The sequence below is a fragment of the Rana temporaria genome, chromosome 4 (genome assembly GCF_905171775.1).
Source record: "Rana temporaria chromosome 4, aRanTem1.1, whole genome shotgun sequence".
NCBI lineage: Eukaryota > Metazoa > Chordata > Amphibia > Anura > Ranidae > Rana > Rana temporaria.
Genome location: NC_053492.1, coordinates 454,892,854 through 454,916,250, shown reverse-complemented (window position 1 = coordinate 454,916,250; position 23,397 = coordinate 454,892,854). Strand labels below are relative to the sequence as shown.

The following is a 23,397-nucleotide window of genomic DNA, read 5'->3' as shown; positions in this document are numbered from 1 at the left end:
TTTTTCCGACGGATGTTGGCTCAAAATTGTCTTGCATACACACGGTCACACAAATGTTGTTGGAGATTGCGAACGTCAAGAACGCGGTGACGTACAACACGTACGACTAGGTGAGAAAAATGAAGTTCAATAGCCAGCGCGGCTCTTCTGCTTGATTTCGAGCATGCGTGGAATTTTGTGTGTCGGGAATTGTGTGCACACGCTCGGAATTTCCGACAAGTTTTGTTGTTGGAAAATTTGAGAACCAGCTCTCAAATTTTTGTTGTCGGAAATTCCGACAGCAAATGTCCGATGGAGTATACACACGGTCGAAATTTCCGACAAAAAGCTCCCATCGAACATTTGTTGTCGGAAATTCCGACCGTGTGTACGCGGAAAAACAGTGTCTAGAATGCTAGAATAAAAGTTTTCCCTTATGAGAGCCAGCAGGGGACACTAGCTTTCAATTCCTGGCTGTCATTTCCCCACTGATGATAAGGGAACCAATCAGAGCGTTTCTGATCATTCAATCTCTTTTAGCTCTGACACAGTAATTGCCAGCCGGCTGGAGGCTCCATTGATAAAAGTGAAAACTGCAGTGTTTAAAAGTTCAGATTCGGTTTTAATATTATTTAATAATATATACATGAATTAAAAAAAAATAACATATAGTAAATTGCAAAGCAACGTACCTGTACGTTGCTTTGGAATTGACGCCGTGCGGGGACGTGCGTGCCCTCCACGTACTCGCTTACGCCCGCCGCATGCTCCGTGAGAGTGCCAGCGGGACCCACCGACTCAATATAGGCATATATTGATTGGTTTGCACGAAAGTTATACCGTCTACAATACAGGGGATAGTTTCATGGCATTTTTATATAATTTTTTTTTACTTGTAATAGTGGTGATCTGCGATTTTTATCGGGACTACGACATCGGACTCTTTTGACACATTTTTGGGACCATTGACAATTATACAGCGATCATTTGCTATAAAAATGCACTCATTACTGTAAAAATGTCACTGGCAGGGAAATGGTTAACACTAGGGGGCGATCAAGGGGTTAATTGTGTTCCCTCTCTGTGTTCTAACTGAAGGGGGTATGGGACTTACTAGGGGAAATTACAGATCGTTGTTCATACTTTGTATGAATATACAATCAGTAATTTCTTCCCTAAAAGAACTGGGATCTATGGGCCAGATTCACGTACACTAGCGGCGGCGTAATGTATCCCGTTTATGTTACACCGCCGCAAGTTTTTAGCGTAAGTGCCTGATTCACAAAGCAATTACCTGTAAACTTGCGGCGGTTTATCGTAAACACGTCCGGCGCAAGCCCGCCCAATTCAAATGGAGCGTGTACCATTTAAATTAGGCGCGCTCCAGCGCCAGACGTACTGCACATGCTCCGTTAGGAAATTCCCGCCGTGCTTTGCGCGAAGTGACGTAATTTTTTTGAACGGCGACGTGCGTAACGTACTTTCGTATTCCCGGACGTCTTACGCAAAAAAAAAAAATTTTGAAATTCGAAGCGGGAACGACGGCCATACTTTAACATGGCTCGTGTAAGGTTAAGGCAGGTAAAACGAGCCTTAACTTTGCGACGGGAAAAAATTACGTAACGAACGCGAAAACCGTTGTGGATCGCCGTAAATGCTCATTAACATACCCGACGCAGGAAAACAACGCAAACTCCACCCAGCGGCGGCCGAAGTATTGCAGCCTAAGATCCGAAGGCGTACGAAGCCGTAAGTCTGTCGGATCTTAGCCAAAAGCCGTCGTATCTTGTTTGTGAATCACAAATCAAGATACGACGCGGCAAATTTGAAAATACGCCAGAGTATCAGCAGATACTCCGGCGTATTTGTTCTGTGAATCTGGCCCTATGTGTTTACACACGCAGCTCCCGGTTCTGGCTGTGTCACAAGCGATCGCGGGTGCCTGGCGGTAATCGTGCCCGCCGAGCAATCGCATCGGCTCCGGGGGCGAGCAGTGAGCACACGCGCGTACCTCCAGTGGCCACAGGCCGAATCGATGTAACATAACGTCGTTCCGCCCAGCTGAGCCGCGATGCCGCAGTAAAACTGCGGCGGCTGGTCAGAAAGTGGTTAAGTCTGCCCATATGGGAAGTATGACAGACAGCTGTACTCAGTGTCTACATGAGCCTGATATTGCACCTGAAATCTGCTGATCGTGACCTTAACCACTGAGGCTCTTAAGAAAAAAAACAATTATTTAATTTAGTTTAAAGCGGTTCTCCACCCTAAAGTGGAGTCCCGCTGATCGGAACCCTCCCCCCCTCCGGTGTCACATTTGACACCTTTCAGGGGGGAGGGGGGTGCAGATACCTGTCCAAAGACAGGTATTTGCACCCACTTCCGGCCACACGCTACGGGCGAAAGACGGGTTTTTCTGACTTCCCGTCTGTCGCCCGTTGTGTGCTGGGAACACTCGGCTCCCAGCACACAGCGTGTGAGCCAATCGGCGCGACTCGCACATGCGCCGTAGGGAACCGGGCAGTGAAGCCGCAGCGCTTCACTTCCTGGTTCCCTCAGCGTGGATGGCGGGGGGGGGGGGGGCAGCAGAGTGACGAGCGATCGCTCGTGCTCTGCTGCGATCGGTGCTGGACTCCAGGACAGGTAAGTGTCCTAATATTAAAAGTCAGCAGCTGCAGTATTTGTAGCTGCTGGCTTTTAATATTTTTTCCCCATGGCACATCCGCTTTAAGTAGATGTAAACATAGTTACTTAAATCTCATTTTAATGTAATTTCAAAGGTTATGTTAAATTTTTATTTAAATATGCAGTTTTATATAACGTGTCATTCAGGGCCGGACTGGCCAACCGGGATAGCGGGAAAATTCCCGGTAGGCCGCCTGCTTTTGCCTGCTGTCACTGCCTGTCAGTCAAATATAATCAGCGGCGGGCCGCAGCCGCGATCGCCGCGGCCGCCGCTGTTTTCAATTGTGCAGAGGTGACGGCTGCACTGAGTTTCCTGGGGCTGCTTTTTCATACCTGCAGACTGCGGTAGTTAAAAGCAGCCACGGGCCGGCAGGTTGCGGCCGCCATACTCGCCGCCTCACGAATCCCTTCTTGAACTAGTCCTGACGTTTTTTTTTCTCCTGCTCGGCTCCTCCCCGTAGACACATGATCAGTGATGCTGCTCACTGATTAGCTAGGTAAGAACTTACCTAGCTAATCAGTGAGCAGCATCACTGATCATGTGTCTACGGGGAGGAGCCGAGCAGGAGAAAAAAAAACGTCAGGACTAGTTCTATCGTCCCGTGCGGCGCCAACAGCGCCTAGTATAATGTCTCTGCAGTGTCTGCCCGGTCACGAGTGAGGGGAGAAGTGAACGGCGTCGCCACCCTGCCTTGGAGCACAAGGTGAAGAAATTAATTTTAATGCAATAAAAACGATTCTCTTTTGCCATATCTGCACACCCCCAGCCCCCCCCCCTTCTCTCTCTGTCACCTAGCAATTAAAATCTGTATAATAATCTCAGAGAGGAGGGGAGGAGGGGGGGGGGTGCAATGCCTCATGAGAGAGATTATTATACAGGTTTAGGTTACAATTTGCACCCCCCCCTCCTCTCTGTCGCCTTGCTGCCCCTGCAAATTGTAATAAAAAAAAAACGCCCAAAAAATTCCCACCTGTCCTCCTGCGGCTGCCTCCCGCACTATAGCCCCGGCGGTACGGCACTTTACCTGAAAAATTTGGTTACTTAAAGTGGAGGTTCCCCCTAAAAAAATTCTAACAATACATTGAGAAGACTGATTACACTGCGGGTATGCTGGGGTTTTTTTTCTCGTACATACCTCGTTATCGCCGTTTCATCTCTCGGCTTCCGGGTATGATTCTAGTGGGGCTGGGCGTTCCTAGTTGATTGACGTTCCTCCGACCGACGCATACTTGACGTCACAACTTTCCGAAAGAAGTCGAACGTCGCTGCGCAGGCGCCGTATAGAGCTGACTCTATACGGCGCCTGCGCAATGACGTTCGGCTTCTGTCGGAAAGTCGTGACGCGCAGTATGCGCCGGTCGGAGGAACGTCAATCAACTAGGTCTTCTCAATGTATTGTTAGATTTTTTTTTAGGGGGAACCTCCACTTTAACTGATGGCAGTATGGAGGAGTGTGACAGGCACCCCCCATGCTCATTTACGAGTGTGACCAGCCACTCAGCCAGATTGTCATTTGTTTGACTGGAGGAGGCTCCACCTAAAGTGTCAGTATTTTAGCAGCGCTTTACTGTCATTTTTGCGGCGCTATTCAGCCGCTAGCGGGGCGCCTCATAGACTTTGAGCGTCCTGCCAGCACAATGCTAGCGGCCCAAAAGGATAAAAAAAACGTCCGCAAAGCGCCGCTGCAGCAGCGCTTTGCTGGCGGTTCAGCACCGCTGCCCATTGATTTCAATGGGCAGGGGCGCTTTAGAAGCAGTGTATAACACCGTTCCTACAGGGCCTCAAAGATGCGGCTAGCAGGACTTTTTTGAGCATCCTGCCAGCGCACTACTCCAGTGTAAAAGCTTTCGCATTGGAGTGAGAAGAGAGGCTCTTTCAGGGCATTTTGCAGGCGCTATTTTGTAGCGCCTGCAAAGCGCCTCAGTGTGAAAGCAGTCTAAGACCCCTTTCACACTGAGGCGCTTTGCAGGCGCTATAACGCAAAAAATAGCGTCTGCAGAGCGCCCTGAAAGAGTGGTTCCACTCCAGTGTGAAAGCCCAAGTGCTTTCACACTGGAGCGGTGCGCTGGCAGGACATTAAAAAATTTCCTGCAAGCAGCATCTTTAAGGCGCAATAGGAGCGGCTCCTAAAGCGCCCCTGCCCATTGGAATCAAAGTGACACTTTGCGGCCATTAAAAGCACCCCGCTAGCGGCTGAATAGTGCCACTAAAAATAGCGGCGCTTTACTGCTGATGCCCCCACCGCCCCAGTGTGAAAGAGGCCTTAAAGTCATTATCATGTGCGATTGTGCGTGTGTGCTAAGCAGACAGAGCCGCTGGTGATTCTACTCCCTCTCTCCCCCTGTACAGTGTCAGAGGCACTGGCGCAGCATTGGCAGAGGACTGTATCTATTACAAGGAAACACACTGCTGCGTGTCCCTGACCATCACGGTGCCAGTGAGTGTGACCGGTCTGTGTACCACTGCGTGCAGTCACTGTCTGATGTTCCATTCCACTCTGCCTTTCTGCCCAGTGCTGTGCCCATGATACACCGCACGATTCCTCCGCATTTATGGGTGCTGATATTGCTGCATTTAAGGGTGCTGATATTACTGCATTTATGGGTGCTGATATTACTGCATTTAAGGGTGCTGATATTACTGCATTTATGGGTGCTGATATTACTGCATTTATGGGTGCTGATATTGCTGCATTTATGGCTGATATTGCTGCATTTATGGCTGATATTGCTGCATTTAAGGGTGCTGGTAAGGCCGCAATTATGGGTGCTGATATCACTGCAATTATGGGTGCTGATATCACTGCAATTATGGGTGCTGCTATTACTGCAATCTTGGGTGTTTTTTTTGTTATGGTTATCTGAAAGATGGGTTTCAAATGTTTTGACAGGGGCACAGTTTCAGTGCTTGCCATAGGCGCCATTTTTACTAGAAATGCCTCTGCTCTCGTCGTTGCACCCTCTCTCTCTCTCACCATTGCAGCCTGGCCCCTCTCTGGCTCTCTCATGGATTTCTCTCTTTTTTTTGGGCTGGTATATTAATGCTGTGGGGCTGGTATGAAATTATTTCCAGGGCTGGTTTTCATTCCCAGTCCGGCCCTGGTGTCATTAAACCCACAGCTACACTTTCACACATATTATAAGCTAATATAGCAGTAAAAACAACTGTAATTATAACTGATTACAAAAATACGCAATCAAAAGTTTCAAATAACTTATTTTATTCTCTATATACACTGGTCAGTTGACATTTCTTCACTTGCACTGCGCCGTGCAATCAGTGGGTGGAGCAAGCAGTAAACCTCTGATGTATCCTGCAGATATCACTGTAGAAAGTTTTTATTTGTTTTCCCGTGGTCATCCAATGTGGATTGGGGATGTTGTGGTCACATGGTTTAGCTAAAAAAAAATAAAAAAAAATAATCTAAATTTAAAAAGAATTAGTAATCAATTGTTGTAGCCATTATTTTTGTCTAAAGCAGCGGCGGTGCGTCTATATTGGGCGCAGGAGCGCCGCCCCCACTCTCCCCTGCGCCTTCACTCAAGTGTACAATACATAGAGATTCGTATCACTGGAACTTAAGTCTAAACATTGTAGCAATTTGTCTTTTACATCAAAGGAATAGACTTCTGTATGTAAATTTGGAAAGTTTAACCACTTAAACACCAAAGGCCAGATTCACAGAGCAAGTACGCCGGCGTATCTACTGATACGCCGGCGTACTTTCAAATTTCCCACGTCGTATCTTTAGTTTAAATCCTCAAACCAAGATATGATGGCATCTGGGTTAGATCCGACAGGCGTACGGCTTCGTACGCCTTCGGATCTTAGATGCAATACTTCGGCGCCCGCTGGGTGGAGTTTGCATCGTTTTCCGCGTCGGGTATGCAAATTAGCGATTTACGACGATCCACGAACGTACGCGTGGCCCGTCGCATTTTCTAACGTCGTCTGTAGTCGGCTTTTTCCGGCGCATAGTTAAAGCTGGTATTTTGCGGCGTATAGATAGACTTGCCATGTTAAGTATGGCCGTCGTTCCCGCGTCGAAATTAGATTTTTTTATTTTTTTTGCGTAAGTCGTCCGTGAATAGGGATGGACGTAACTCACGTCTAAGTTAAAAAAATGACGTTGTTGCAACGTCATTTCGCGCAAAGCACGCAGGAAATTTCTGGACGACGCATGCGCAGTTCATTCGGCGCGGGGACGCGCTTCATTTAAATGAAACCCGCCCCCTGATTGGCGATTTGAATTCCGCCGCCAGAAATACACTACGCCGCCGTAACTTACGGCGCGAAATCGTTGAGGATTCGAAATTCCGCCAGGTAAGGTACGGCGGCGTAGCGTATCTCTGATACGGATCCAATTCTCTCTGGATCTGGCCCCAAACCTTTTTCTGACATTTGTTGGTTTCAAGTTTAAAATCATTTTGTTTTTGCTAGAAAATGACTTAGAACCCCCAAATATATATATATATATATATATATATATATATATATATATATATATATATATATATATTAGTAGAGATCTGGTTGTTGCAATATTTTCTGTATTTGCGCAGCGGTCTTTCAACCAGTAAGGTTTTCCCAAATTTTTTAGTATAATGTGAAAGATTTTATGCTGCGAGAATCATGAGAGAATCGTGATCTTAATTCTAAGCAAAAAAATTGTGATTCTCATTTTGGCCAGAATCGTGCAGCTCTACTATGTATATATAGTAGGGCTGGGGAAATTAAAGATTAATTCCTCGATTAATCTTTTTTTTGATCGATCAAAATTCTTTTGATCGATCAAAATTCTTGATGTCACCGGACAGCCTGGACAGTGAGACTTACCCTGCTGGATGCGAGCAAACTGCACCCATTGGATTGAGGTACCTTTGCATCTGTGGAGCAGGAGGATGCATCAGGCTCCATCAGGGGAAGGGGGCAAAAATAACCATCGTTTTCCTGTCCTAAGCAGTTTTGTGCAGACAATTATTTGTGTATCGGCAACATCTGTTCCGTGCGAAAGACTGTTCAGTTCTTCAGGGTATATTGTCAATAAAATGCGATCATGTCTGCTTCCAGAAAATGTAAACAATCTGGTATGTCTGTGTGACTGACTAAAGTGATGCCTACTTGCCTACTATAAAGTGACTGACAGTCAATATACTAGATAAGTTTTATAATTAAAGTTAAACTAACTTTCTAGGTTTTTCCTAAAGTTTAATAAGAAAAAATTACTAATGTCAGTGCTACAGTTTGAATTTAAAGTGGAGGTTCACCCGGAAATGTCAATTTTTAACATTAGATTGAGGCTCATTTTGTCAAGGGGAATCGGGTAGTTTTTTAAAATCGAAGCAGTACTTACCGTTTTAGAGAGCGATCTTCTCCGCCGCTTCCGGGTATGGGCTGTGGGACTGGGCATTCCTATTTGATTGACAGTCTTCCGACGGTCGCATACATCGTGTCACGATTTTCCGAAAGTAGCCGAACGTCGGTGCGCAGGCGCCGTATAGAGCCGCACCGACGTTCAGCTTCTTTCGGCTACTCGTGACGCGATAGATGCGACCGTCGGAAGCCTCTCGGAAGACTGTCAATCAAGAAGGAACGCCCAGTCCCGAAGACCATACCCGGAAGCGGCGGAGAAGATCGCTCTCTAAAACGGTAAGTACTGCTTCGTTTTTAAAAAAACTACCCGATTCCCCTTGACAAAATGAGCATCAATCTAATGTTAAAAACATTTTTTCGGATGAACTCCCGCTTTAAAACGTATTTGTGTTAAATTATGAAGTTAAGTCATGGATTATGGAAACTAACTAGTGTCGGGTGATTGTATATAGGGTATACCACATTTACCACTGACTAATGCAGAGTTGCAATGCAAGGAGATCAGCTAAAAGTATTTGGATCTGTATGTGCGTTATAATTAATCGAAATTAGTCGATTAATCTATTAAAAAAAAAAAAAAGATTAATCGAACACGAAAATTTTAATCAGTAACAGCCCTAATATATAGCATCATCAATCATATTTTGTGTGTGTGTGTATCTTACATATTCAAAGTTGACTTTATTTTATATCACTTAAAAAAATAAAAACGGAAGATCACCAAGCAAGTATACTAGTTCAAGTAAAGGACAACAACAAATGGTTATTAACCACTTCCCGACCTCCTCATGTACATATACGTCAGCAGAATGGCACGGACAGGCACATGTACGTACCTGTACGTCCTCTGCTAGACGTGGGTGAGGGGTACAATCGGGACCCCCCCCCGGTACATGCGGAGGTCGGGTCCGCTCGGGGAGCGATCCGGGACGACGGCGCGGCTATTTGTTTATAGCCGCTCCGTCGCGATCGCTCCCCGGAGCTGAAGAACGGGGAGAGCCGTGTGTAAACACGGCTTCCCCGTGCTTCACTGTGTCGGCGCATCGATCGCGTCATTCCCTTTATAGGGAAGACACGATCGATGATGTCATTCCTACAGCCACACCCCCCTACACTAGTAAACACACACAAAGTAAACCCTAACTCCTACAGCGCCCCCTGTGGTTAACTCCCAAACTGCAACTGTCATTTTCACAATAAACAATGCAATTTAAATGCATTTTTTTGCTGTGAAAATGACAATTGTCCCAAAAATGTGTCAAAATTGTCCGAAGTGTCCGCCATAATGTCGCAGTCATGAAAAAAATCGCTGATCGCCGCCATTAGTAGTAAAAAAAATAAAAAAAATAAAAATGCAAAAAAACTATGCCCTATTTTGTAAACGCTATAAATTTTGCGCAAACCAACCGATAAACGATTATTGCGATTTTTTTTTACCAAAAATAGGTAGAAGAACACGTATCGGCCTAAACTGAGGGAAATTTTTTTTTTATATATGTTTTTGGGGGATATTTATTACAGCAAAAAGTAAAAAATATTGCATTTTTTTCAAAATTGTCGCTCTATTTTTGTTTATAGCGCAAAAAATAAAAACCGCAGAGGTGATCAAATACCACCAAAAGAAAGCTCTATTTGTGGGGAAAAAAGGACGCCAATTTTGTTTGGGAGCCACGTTGCACGACCGCGCAATTGTCTGTTAAAGCGACGCAGTCCCGAACTGTAAAAACCCCTTGGGTCTTTAGGCAGCAATATGGTTAAAAACACCCAAACACCCAAATAACTGCAACAGAATTACACAAAAAAATTAAATAAATGATCTAATTTACCTAAAAATACACAAGAACATCAACAAGGTGCCTGTCTACGTACATGATTAAATAATATATACATATATCAAGCATGATCACTCATGAAATAAATCATAAATACTGCCAATATTAAGTCTAATACTCAAAAGCAAGAATACTGAATTCACAATCCATCATACACCTAATAGGGGTTCATTGTCCTTTGCAAATATATATATCATAATTAAGTAAAATATTTCCTGAAAAGTTCATATTCATCCAACTGGAAACATCAACGGTCGCCTGCTGTCCGCTGATATGGTCTCCATATGTGGGAAAATTAAGACACAAGAGAGAATAAAAGACTAAGAACATTCAGTGCTTTTCTATTTACGTATGAAGGCTTTACTGTAAAGTGGATCCGAACTCGAAAAATGAAGATATGCTTTATATAACTTATTATAGAAAACATTGTACAGTAAAACCTTGGTGTGAGAGTAACTTGGTTTGAGAGCGTTTTGCAAGACAAGCAAAATGTTTTAATAAATTTTGCCTTGATATACAAGCAATGTCTTGATATAAGAGTAGCGTCATGTCACAACTGAGTATAAAAGAGAAGAGAGGAGCCTCTAAATGTAGCAATATGGTTACATTTAATGAAGGTACAACATTTAGCAACTTATTGCTACACTGATGCCCTGTATACACGATTGGTTCGTCTGATGAAAACGGACCGTTTTCATCGGACGAACCGATCGTGTGGGGGCCCCATCAGTTTTTTTCCCATCAGTGAAAAAAAAAATAGAACCTGTTTTAAATTTTTCGTATGGTTAAAAAACCGATAGAAAAAAACGATCGTCTGTGGGGAAATCCATCGGTCAAAAATCCATGCATGCTCAGAATCAAGTCGACGCATGCTCGGAAGCATTGAACTTCATTTTTCTCTGCACCTCGTAGTATTTTACGTCACCGCATTGGACACAATCAGATTTTTAACCGATGGTGTGTAGGCAAGACTGATGAAAGTCAGCTTCATCGGATATCTGATGAAAAAATCCATCGGTTCGTTTTCATCAGATATCCGATCGTGTGTACAGGTCATTAGAGGTGCCTCTCTTCTCTTTTATACTCTGCAAAAAAAAAAATGCTTTGGATTGCAAGCATGTTTCTGGAACTAATTATGCTCACAAACCAAGGTTTTACTGTTTACAAGAGTCTACATTTAAATAGATCTGGACTGTAAATGTTCTGTTTTTGAAGAGCCAACCTTTGGCCACCACTCTTGGGTGAGCTGTCTATGGGAAATAACTCCGTCTACACAACTCAACACCTAATTGAATACCTTTGAAATGTGTTGAAAGTTTATGATACAAAAGTCTGAATTTAAATACATATGGACTGTATTTGTTCTGTTTTTTGGCACTTTCCCCCTTGCAAATCCAGTCCTTGGTTCAAAAACCTGGCTGTGCAGATTTTAAAATCATTTGGCAGGTAAAACAGCTGGCACATGTCAAATTTAACAGCCACTTGCCTGGAGTTCAGCTTCAATTTGTACATTTCCTCCTGTAGATTTTGAAAAATATTGTAAAATAAAATAATATAATTGTCAGAAATAATTACTTTTTGGCTAAAGGTCCTTCCCGTGACACAAATGATTTCACCGGCTGCCTAAACTTATGACAATAATCACTGTGTCAGTGACACGCCTACGTGAAAGTTTAAAGTCATTGAAGTTAAAAAGAAGAAACTTTAGTTTTTTCTTCAAGAAAATATCTGTGGGTGATAAGAAAAATAAATCTGTGCTGTACAGAAACCCTTAGTAATGAGGCAAAGTGTAATATTTCACAGAAATGTCAACACCTGTCAGTTTATGTGATAAATACAATGTTTGTCATTTGCTCGCTGGAAAGTACGTTGGTGGTATTTTTACTTACAGACTATATTACGATGTCATAGAGCTGAAAGGCTGCTGTTTTGCAAGGATGCGCCTGATTTATATAACATTTATACAGTTACAAATACACAGCAAGTAGAACAAACTGGATGTGCAGACTTGTGTAGGACACATTTGACAAACCAATCTTTATGCGATAGCTTCCCATCTGGTATCTTGTATCTGAATGTCTTAAAGCTCAACTCCGGCTTTACCTTCAGTCTTTCACAGTTGTAAAGGCTCCTCTCCGGTATTGAAATTGCTTCCACAGTGTGCATTAGAAGTTGCAACAAGTCAGCAACCCCCCCCCCCCTCCCCCTCTCATTTCTTGGCCCAAGGATCTTTACTCTCCAGCCTAGCCTAAAGCCTTGTACACACGATCAGTCCATCCGATGAAAACGGTCTGAAGGACAGTTGTCCTAGGTTAACCTATGAAGCTGACTGATGGTCAGTCGTGCCTACACACCATAGGTTAAATAACCGATCGTGTCAGAACGCGGTGACGTAAAACACAACGACGTGCTGAAAAAAACGAAGTTCAATGCTTCCAAGCATGAGTCGACTTGGTTCTGAGCATGTGCAGGTTTTTAACCGATGGTTTTGCATACTAACGATCGGTTTTGACCTATCGGTTACCATCCATAGGTTTAATTTTAAAGCAAGTTGCCATTTTTTTAACCTAAGGTTAAATAACCTATGGGGCCTACACACGATCGGTTTGGACTGATGAAAACGGTCCTTCAGACCGTTTTAATCGGTTTAACCGATCGTGTGCACGAGGCTTAACTGTCCCTGTCCCACCCTTTTCGTTCATTGGATATTAGTTCTTATAACTATGGAGGCATCTCATATGGGCATTACCAAAACCAACACCTATCCATTAAAGGGGTTGTAAAGGTACAATTCTTTTCCTAAATAGCTTCCTTTACCTTAGTGCAGTCCTCCTTCACTTACCTCATCCTTCCATTTTGCTTTTAAATGTCCTTATTTCTTCTGAGAAATCCTCACTTCCTGTTCTTCTGTCTGTAACTCCACACAGTAATGCAAGGCTTTCTCCCTGGTGTGGAGTGTCGTGCTCGCCCCCTCCCTTGGACTACGGGAGAGTCAGGAAGCTCTCTACGTTGCAGATAAAGGAGCTGTGTATTAGTGGGCATCCTGACTCTCCTGTAGTCAGGGATGGACTGGCCATTGGGACTACAAGGAGTTTCCCGGTGAGCCGATGGCTCAGTGGGCCGGCTTCAGTGACAGCGGACCGCCGCCCCCCTCCGCTCCTCTGTCTCTCCCTTCCCGCAACGCTCACCTCCTCTCCCTCTCCGCAGCACTCACCTGGGAGGACAAAGAAGCAGGGAGAGGACCAGAGGAGCAGGGGGGACAACAGAGGAGCATGGGGGAGGGGACAGAGAGCTGACTCAACAGCAATGGCCTGGGAGTTTCTCACTTCTGCCTAATCTTGTCCCATAAGGGGGGGGGGCACCAAACTGATTCTTTGCCCCGGGTGAAATAATGTCTAGCTTCCTCACTGGTACTGCCTATAAGAGTACCAGTACCAGCCATTCTACTCTAATAAAGTAGAATGGCTTGTGGCTAGTAAAGGGGGAGAGGGGGCTTGGGTGGCCGGGGGGGGGGTGCGGGAGTTGTCTGGCCGCCATGGGAGAGACCTATCAAAGTGGGCCAGTCTGGATGGAAGTCCAGGGACACATTTTTGTCCCAGTCCAGCCCTGCCTGTAGTCCAAGGGAGGGGGCGAGGATGACACTCCACACCAGGGAGAAAGCCTCACATTACTGTGTGGAGTTAGACAGAAGAACAGGAAGTGAGGATTTCTCAGAAGAAATAAGGACATTTAAAAGCAAAATGGAAGGATGAGGTAAGTGAAGGAGGACTGCACTAAGGTAAAGGAAGCTATTTAGGAAAAAAATGTTTTAACTTTACAACCCCTTTACGGAATCTTGATATTTGCATGAAGCCTTTCCATAGCCAGCCCTCTCCACCAGCCATGAATACTAAGGCAAAGTATAAGCAAGTTATACTTCAGCTTGAAAATGTATCTTTACCCAATATCCTCACAAAAATGTGATTTTCTGCACCTTTTCCATCTTACCACACAATTATTTGAAAGCTGAATTCCAGAAAATCAGAAATTTTGCAAAAAAGGCAGACACACTACAAATTAAGTCCAATTAGGTCCTTGTCACCTCAGGGACTTATCTCTAATACTTACAGGGGACAGGTTTATTTCACTCCTGAAGGATACACTCTGTGAGTGAAGAGAAGCACACAGAGCAACTATGCCCCACCCTCCCCTCTGCTGCCCATTCACAGAAGCCTTTGTATTTTGTGAATGTGTTCACATAATACAAAGTCTTCTGTTAATGGGCAGAAGGAGGGGCTGGGTGGGCATAGCAGTTTCAGCAGGGTTGAAGGAACTGAGACCACATTAAGCAATGTCAGAGCTCCTAAAGTCATCTTCCTGGAGCAAAATAAACCTGTGAGATGTAAATAATAGGGATAGGTATATGAGGAAGCAGACACCTCATTGGACTAAAAATGGTTGCAAAGTCAGGATTCTAAAACACTGCCATACTCTCTGTTTTATCAAGATCTACAGTACTATGAGTTTTTTTTTTTTAAATGCTAATCCTAAATACCTAATCTCACAGCAATGATTTTCGGTCATGTGACATTCCTTGGCTCTCCTTCCTTGATGTAAGGAATATGCAGGGAGGGGCTGAGATAACCCTCTGACATCAGCCGGCCAGCAGAGGAATGTCACATGACCGCTGTGAGAAAAGGTATTTACGAATAGAGTTTTCAAAAAATGGACACCTAGTAGTTTAGATGGGGTTTAGAGGGGATGCAAGTTACTTTTAAATGGTATTTAAAGTGACAGGGAAGAGCAGTAGGAGGGGAGGTGAGGGGAGGGGAGGGGCGGGTAGGAGATTGTACTCACACACAGGCATCAGGACTGACAGGCAGGGAGGGAGAGGGAGAGCGGATAACGTGATGACGGAGGCACATAAACTGACCACAGTATTATGGATCAGCAACCATGATTATTGTGGTCAGCAGAGACAGGGGGACACAGGAACAGGCAGGATCAACTAGGTATTTTTACATCTTACAATAACAATTGCACAGCACAAGCACTGTGCTGTTTAACATGCCTTAAAAGAACAGTATATATATATATATATATATATATATATATATATATATATATATATATATATATATATATATATACTGTAACAGTAGGAGCTACTGTGATGGTAAAATGGACCCAGGGTATGCACACTTGAGATGTGCAAAACTACAGAACATAGCTGTGGACTGGAGAAGACTGCTTTTGCAGCTTTCTCCAGGTTTTGGTAATCCAGGCTTTGTTCATTACCAGCAGGGTGTGTGTGCTCAGGTGAACACAGCCCTTTATAATGAGTGTGTGGGAAGACCTCATGGCTCCCAGTTGGAGACAGCTCCTGGAAGAGACAGGAGGTCTCCAGGAATCAGAGAGGCTGTAGGAGACAGCCAGAACGGTGACTGCAAGAGGCAGAGCTGTAGACGCTGAAGGGAAGCGGTCTATGTTGAGGAGTCCGCTGGTCTGGGCAACCAGGATAAAGAGCAGAGGTACTGCTACAGAGAGCCAGAGGTGGACTAGCATTTTCTATTGTATATTTGATGGAGAAGAACCCCTGCGTGGGAAAACGTTTGTTTGGACTTATTTTTGCCTTTTTAATAAAAATGGGCTACCATGCCCTTAACCATAGTTCCTGGCTGGAGTGAATCGCTGAAAAAACGCCCATACCACGAGAGCTAATAACCCCCAACCTTACAAGTGGTGGATTCATGCGGGCACAAGACGGTGGCATCCGGGTCCTTGCTCCACAGTGAGTTCACGTCAGGAACTGTTGGCTGTGTGTGGAAGTGCAGCCAGGCAAAAGGCATTGCAGGTTATGTACCTGTGAAAGGACAATCTTGGCAGAACTGGAGATCTCTGCAAAAGTAAGTTCATCTGTTATATGAACTGTGTTTGTGTGCTTGAGACAGCACAATCTGTGTGCAGCTGAGTAAAGCTTGCATGAAGTGAAAAGCAACTTGCTTTAAAGTGACAGTGCTTCATTTTGCTGGACGGTGCAAAAGTTTGGTGGAGTGACTGCAAAGATGATGCAGGGGTTTGAGCCTGCCGGAGAGTACTGCAGACTGTTTTTTGCTAAACTAACGCCAGTTAAAGGGGAAGTGCATGTGGTTGCCCCTGGTAACGCTAGTACAAGCAGGCCAGCTGTTAATGTGCAAAGTCCTAAGGTTGAAAGAGGATGCAGTTGGGGAAGCCCTGCTAAGGCTATGAAGCAAGAGCGCTGTTTGCGGTGCAGTGAGTGGGGGCATGTTGTCTCCAAGTGCCCTTTGTCTCAGTCTCCAAGACAAGGTGACATGGCCAAACAAAGGTCTGCGACAATGTTTGGAAAACCTAATTTGAGTGCCAGGAGTGTCCAAAAGTCGCATACAAAGTTCGAGAGGTATGTGGTTGCCCGTAGCAACGGTGGAGATATCAAGTCTGCAAACCACGTGAGAAACGAATTGCCGACAAAGGATCGTGGCAAGTTGAAAGCAACAATGTTTCAAGGATCGCAAAGTCGCTGCGTTTGGGAGAGTCAGCAAAGTACAGCTGGAAGAGTGCCATCTCCCTTGGCAACGAGAGATCAAATGTCAACCGGAAGGAGGAGCTACTGTGGAGGTGTAAAGAGGCATCCCATTAAAGATATGTGTAAAAATGTACCATGCCTGGAATGTGGCCAGCTGGGGCATGAAATATTGTCTTGCCCTAGATTCTGGGGTGCACCTGGAGATAATGAGGCTGAGCCAGTTTCCTGTGAAAATATATTTGCCGTCTCCCCTGGCAACAAGGAGTTTTTTGTTGTGCCTCCTGGGGGTGCTAAGGAGTCAGAAATTGCTGCTGCAGTTTCATCCCATGGCCACCAGGGAGAGTTGGCCAGTGAAAGACAACGTACTCAAATGAACATGGCAGCCCCCGTTACAGTGATCGGTAAGACTGTTGCTGGTAAATGCATGGAAAAGATTGACTATGTGAATGTGCACACTGGAGTTGCAGTGACCCCAAATGGGAGATCCACTGTCTGTGTGGAAAAGGACTTTCCTCGCTGCAGTGCCCTGTTCAGTGGGGAGGCAAGTGGTAAACTTGAATATGACAATGTGATGGGTAAAACTGATATTGTGTTGGCTAAAGTTGATGGCCCAGCTGCTAATGGGCTAGTGCACCTCACTAGAGATATAAATGTTGATATGAATACAGTTAAAGATGTGCTATCTCCCCTAGCAACCGTGATGAAGGCCACAGAGGTGTCCCTAGAAACCCCCAGGGAGCTCTGCGTTTTGGAGCCGGAGGTTGCCTGGGACAGCTATGGTGCCACTCTGAAGGATAAGACGGTACCTGAACATGGTAATAATGAAATGTTAAATGCTAAAACTAATATGTTTGAAAACACTCATGATGGAAGTGTCTTAATGCTGTCTGGCAATGACAGGTGTGAAGGTCTTCATGCATTTAATGAAGCGCCACCAGAAGGTGAGAGTGTGGTATTGCAGCCTGCAATGGTTAAAAATGTATTACCACAGTCTGGTTTACACAAAAGTGATGTTTGCAATGTGTCTGTTGCTGAGCCACTCTGTCCCTCTGGTAGCGCAGAGATAACAGATTGGGACAGATGGACAAAAAGCCTGTTGGCTTTGTTGGAAAAGGCCTCTGTTGGTAAGAGTGGAGCAGACATGATTTCTGCAGTGCCAGATGAAGGACCTGCAGAGCAACTTGTATGCAATGGTGCATTTGCTGCTGCAGATGATGTTGCTCACAAGATGGAAGCGCCAAGTAACGGCGAACGCACAGAAGAGGTCATGTCTGTGATCCACAAAGGTTCTAATGATGTGGTAATGGATGGTGCCATGCCAAATGAGCTGATGTTGGTGGAAGTGCCAGAGGGCACAGCAATAAGTGAACTGATTGTAGTCAAAGATCCAAATGTTGTGTTATGTGATGTTCAGCGGTCGGGACAGTTGCTGGCAGAGGATCTCATGCCAGTGGAGTTTGCGTGTACTGAAGCTGCCGGAGGCAACCACTCCGCTGGGTGCAGTTCCTCTCCAGACACTGCCCTGCCAAACATGGGTGAAATTAAATATGACAAATGCATTGATGTTTCTGACCATGATGAAAAATGCAGCATGTTGGCGATTTTTGATGGTATGGTTGCCATGGGTGACATCAAAAATAATGGTAGACATGATGGTCTTGGTCAAGTTGATCTGGTTGTAGAGAACCCTGAAAATTGTAGCGAGACAGGGAATGATGGGTTTGACACAGAAAAGGAAAAAGGTATAGCAGAAGTAGGCCCCCTAGAGGTTCAGGAGGGTAATTCTGGGGAAGGTTTCCTGAGGTTTGAGGAACTTCTAGGATCTGAGAAGGATCCTGGTAAACAATGGTTGGAGGGAAATAGCCCAAAGCTTAGCAAGGTGTCACATGACTTAAAAACCTCAGAGTGGCGAGAGAGTCAGGATGTCCTTCAGAGGGAGACTAGGACGAGGCCGCAGTCATATGAGGATGTTGGTGATGAAACTGACAGAATGAAGCATGCAGTGTACATGGGGAAACAAGTGATGCTAAATTTGGACAGTGTTCCAGGGGAGCATCCGGCTGTGGTAGCTACCTCCAGTGAGGTGGATGCCCCTTTAAAGGTCTCGGACCCCCAAGCTGCAGTGAATGAGCCCCTCCATGTCTCTAATAAGGTTAAGGTCCCCAAAAATGTTTGGCATATTGATGTGGAGTGTGTAGAAATTACAGATATGCTAGTGGATTTGCTTGAACTGGTGAAAGCACAGTCCTTGTATACCTGGGTGCCTCCATTACAGTCAGAGGTGGTGGTACTGCGTGGTACCAATGGATGGAGCCAGGTAGTGCAACCTGTGCCGGTTAAAATTAGTCACCAGTGGAACTGGTTAGTGCAGTGCTTTCTGATAGTGTGGCAGGTGATCTCCCAGTTTCCTGTGAGGGTGCTTCCGCATACAGTTCAGTACGGAAGGCACTCTGGGGGGCTGCTGGAGACATCAGAGGTCTCTCCGCCTGATGCGGTGATGGAAATGTCTGCTAATGTGGTCCGAGGTGCGGCTGAGCAGTGTTTTGTAAATGGCGCGGATACTGCCTCACCCGTTACAACTAAGAAGGAAGGGCCAGATACGGACACAGCAAAAGCAGATATTTTGTCTCTCACCTACAAAGAGGTACAAGTTGGGGTACCCGGAGACACTCTAAAATATAGTATGGAGAGGAACAAACATTGGGATATGGAAAAGTGTGAGCTGGCAAAAGTTGGTACACCCAAAAGTAGCAGGAAAGGCAGGGGGCCACCAGAAAAGAAACATGAGTTCAGGAACCCCAAGGACAGAGGGAGTAGGCTGGGGATACAGAATGGTAGGACCCCGTTCCGATCCAGGATAGGGCGTGCCTGGAAACGCACCCGAAAAAAAGATTGGGGCACCTCTGCGCCAGCTGTTCGCTGCGTAGGCCCAATCAAGGATTCAGGCTTGTGTGTTCCGCCCCCTACGGGTTCAAAACAAGGGGGGGAGGTATGTAACAGTAGGAGCTACTGTGATGGTAAAATGGACCCAGGGTATGCACACTTGAGATGTGCAAAACTACAGAACATAGCTGTGGACTGGAGAAGACTGCTTTTGCAGCTTTCTCCAGGTTTTGGTAATCCAGGCTTTGTTCATTACCAGCAGGGTGTGTGTGCTCAGGTGAACACAGCCCTTTATAATGAGTGTGTGGGAAGACCTCATGGCTCCCAGTTGGAGACAGCTCCTGGAAGAGACAGGAGGTCTCCAGGAATCAGAGAGGCTGTAGGAGACAGCCAGAACGGTGACTGCAAGAGGCAGAGCTGTAGACGCTGAAGGGAAGCGGTCTATGTTGAGGAGTCCGCTGGTCTGGGCAACCAGGATAAAGAGCAGAGGTACTGCTACAGAGAGCCAGAGGTGGACTAGCATTTTCTATTGTATATTTGATGGAGAAGAACCCCTGCGTGGGAAAACGTTTGTTTGGACTTATTTTTGCCTTTTTAATAAAAATGGGCTACCATGCCCTTAACCATAGTTCCTGGCTGGAGTGAATCGCTGAAAAAACGCCCATACCACGAGAGCTAATAACCCCCAACCTTACAATACATATATACAGTTTCTAAAACATTGCTTTGAAGGGCTTTAAAAAAAAACAATTGGTGAATGGTAGGAATGGGGAAGAGGGGTGAAAAATCAAAGGAGTATTTGAATACTTCCTGTGTGGCAATACAGATTTCACTTTATATTATTTTACTGTGAAAGCTGCCGGTCTGCTAGCCATCTCTTTTCACAATTCCTGGATTCCCTGCATGCTTTTATACTTCTCCTCGGCTGTTTACTCTCCATTTCTAAGGACTACATACCCCATGGTACCATGCTGCCTGCAAGCAGTGATACTTGTACTGACTCCGCTCCCTGAAACGCCTCTTCTCATCACCTCTGTAGTTCAGAAGGCAGGCTCTGTGAAATGTGTGACGCAGCATCACTCACAGGACATGGAATTTAAGGAAGTAAATGTGTGGGAGCTTCGTGAAGAAAGTGATATGAAAATGATATGATTTAAAATTTTGACCACATAATCATAACATATGCATGTGTTAGCGTGGACTATCTTTGTGGACTATCTTTGTTTAAATTATAAGATCACTTTTCTGTCTTTTCAACAACCATTGTTTAACTTTCCTGCCGTACATTTGTTATACAGAGAGATATCTGAAAATTATGACTTGAAATCAATAGAGGCCAACGTATTCTCAAACAACCCGCAACTGCAGGAAATGTAAGTAACTCAAATATTGAATAAGATATGACATATTACCCTGTTTCCCCAAAAATAAGACCTACCCTGAAAATAAGACCTAGCATTATTTCCCAGGAGGGCTGCAATATAAGACCTACTCCGAAAATAAGCCCTAGTTAAAAATGCTTGTAAAATCCTAAAATCCACTCTATTACAGTAGTATATAATGTACAATGTTTGTGTTTCTGTAATATAATTGTGGGGAAGAGAGCTCCGGCGGGTCAAAGAAGTGCAGAATGGCGCTATAACAAAGGTATTTGGCACAATTATATTACAGGAACATGCACATTGTACATTATATAATACTGTAATAGAGTGGATTGTAGGATTTTACAAGCATTTTAACTCAGTTCGCACTGGGGATTCCTGATAGGCAGGGAGGGAGAGAGGGAGAGAAGACATCACATTACATGGTAAGACCTACCCCGAAAATAAGCCCTACTGTGTCTTTTGTTGGCATAATTAATATAAGACCCGGGCTTATTTTCGGGGAAACACGGTAACTGATTGTTAGAAAAAGGAGAACTGAACCTGGGAAAGCTCCTGTACAGTCTGCTAAATGACAAAGTGATAAAAGATCCACATAATTGTTATTTTTTTATATGACACTACATCGTGCCCCTATGTGGTTTTGGGCTTCTACCCAGCTTTTCAAAGTTTTCTAAGTTACTTTTGTTAAATCTTCATTTTACAAACACTTATTACAGGCTTCATCCATGGCACCCTGTTTACATTTTTGGCTAACTCATCAGACTACTTTTACCACTTGACCTCCGAAAGATTTACCCCCTTCATGCCCAGGCCATTTTTAGTGCCACTTTTGCCATAGTAACACTGTACTGCTCTGGGGAGGTGATCAGGATTTTTTTACACACTGATTGCTTATAATTGACTTTCACAGTTATAAGCAACCAGTTATAAGCAAACCATTCATTCAGCATTTACTATTGTGATTAGCTGTGATTGGCCACAGCTAATCACATGGTACAGATGGACTGTGGTTGGCCCTGTCTGTGCCATGTGATTACTGTGACCACAGAGCTCACCGCAATAGTACATAATGAAAGGCATGAATCAAAGCCTTTCACTGGGGTAGATTCAAAAAGCAATTGCGTCTGCGTATCCATAGATACGCAGCGCAATTGCTAATTTGCGCCGGCGTATCGACTTTTCTGTATTCAGAAAGCTAGATACGCCGACTGCAGCCTAAGATATGACTGGCATAAGGCTCTTATGCCGTCGTATTGTAGGCTGCATTCTTACGATGGCCGCTAGGTGGCGTTCCCGTAGTGGTCAGCGTAGAGTATGCAAATTGCATACTAACACCGATTCACAACCGTACGCGCGCCCTGCGTTCGCATTTTACGTCGTTTGCGTTCGTCGGTTTCTGTGTAAGGCTGCTCCTGCTATTAGCAGGGGCAGCCAATGCTAAGTATACCCGTCGTTCCCGCGTCGCGATTTTTAAAAATTACGTTGTTTGCGTAAGTGAATCGTGAATGGCGCTGGACGCCATTTACGTTCACGTTGAAGCAAATGACGTCCTTGCGACGTCATTTACCGCAATGCGCGTAGGGAAAGTTTCCTGACGGAGCATGCGCACTACGTTTGGCGCGGCAACGCGCCTAAATTTAAATGATCCACGCCCCCTACGGGATCATTTAAATTATGCGCGCTTACGCCGGGCAGTTTTATGGAGCGCCCGCGCAAATTACGGAGCTACTGCTTCGTGAATGAAGCGTAGCGCATGTAATTTACGGAGGCGTAGCGTAAAAACGGTACGCTGCGCCTCCGTAAGAGGGCGCAAATCTACCTGAATCTACCCCACTGTGTACAACTATCATGTGATCTGTTGTGATTGTCCACAGCTAATCACATGGCACAGCAGGACTGTGGTTGGCCCTGTCTGTACTATGTGATGACTGTGACCAATCACAGAGCTCACCACAATAGTACATAATGAAAGGCGTGAATCAAAGCCTTTCAATGTGTACAACTATCATGGGATCTGCTGTGATTGGCCACAGCGATCACATGGTACTGGGAGCGGGCCGCTACAGTGATCTGTCATCCTTCGTGTCCGGTGGACACAGCGGATGACAGATCGTGTCGGAGCGCAGCCTGATCCTGAGTGGACATCATATTACATCCTCCCAGAACAACAGTGCTCCTGCCCAGCAGTCGTTTTACAATAGGCCGGGTGGGAAGGGGTTAATAATAATGATAAACAGGACAAATAGAGAGGTTAATTCTCCCTATTGGGGGCACAGACAGCAATAACAACCTAATAGGTGTTCTAATCCCTCTCCACGAAGTTCAAAACTAAAATAAAAAAAGTTTTGCTTTTAGTGGTATTTCAACCCCTTGGTGCCAGCTGTACACAAATATGCAGTCTCTCGGTACCTGGTCTTTAGCGATGAGAGGCCGCATATTTGCGTAAATTGCCACCAATACACCTGTGTCAAGAGCGTGCGCTCCTGGCACAGTTATCATTGCCTAACCAAAAGCTCACGATCCTTGAGATCGGAAGTTTTCGGACCACGCAACCACCGTGACAGCCAATTACATGGGTCACATGATCTTAAGCCACGCCCTGCCTGCCGGTACATAAACCTCTTAAAGGGTCGGGAGGCGCCGGAGCTAAGAGGTTAAAGCGAAACTCCACCCAAAAGGGGAAGCTCCACTTGTTTGCACCCTCCTCCGCCAAATTTGGCACTTTTTGGGGGGGGAGCA

At 45.1% G+C, this 23,397-nt stretch overlaps 1 protein-coding gene across 2 annotated transcripts in view; it reads left to right on the top strand.

The window, feature by feature from the left end:
• FSHR (follicle stimulating hormone receptor) overlaps positions 1-23,397 on the top strand; it is a 182,975-nt gene that overhangs the window by 98,069 nt on the left and 61,509 nt on the right. For both annotated transcript variants that reach the window (XM_040351600.1, XM_040351599.1), the window contains exon 3: positions 20,572-20,646. In XM_040351600.1, the coding sequence (XP_040207534.1) occupies positions 20,572-20,646 (75 nt within the window). The remainder of the gene's footprint in view (positions 1-20,571; positions 20,647-23,397) is intronic.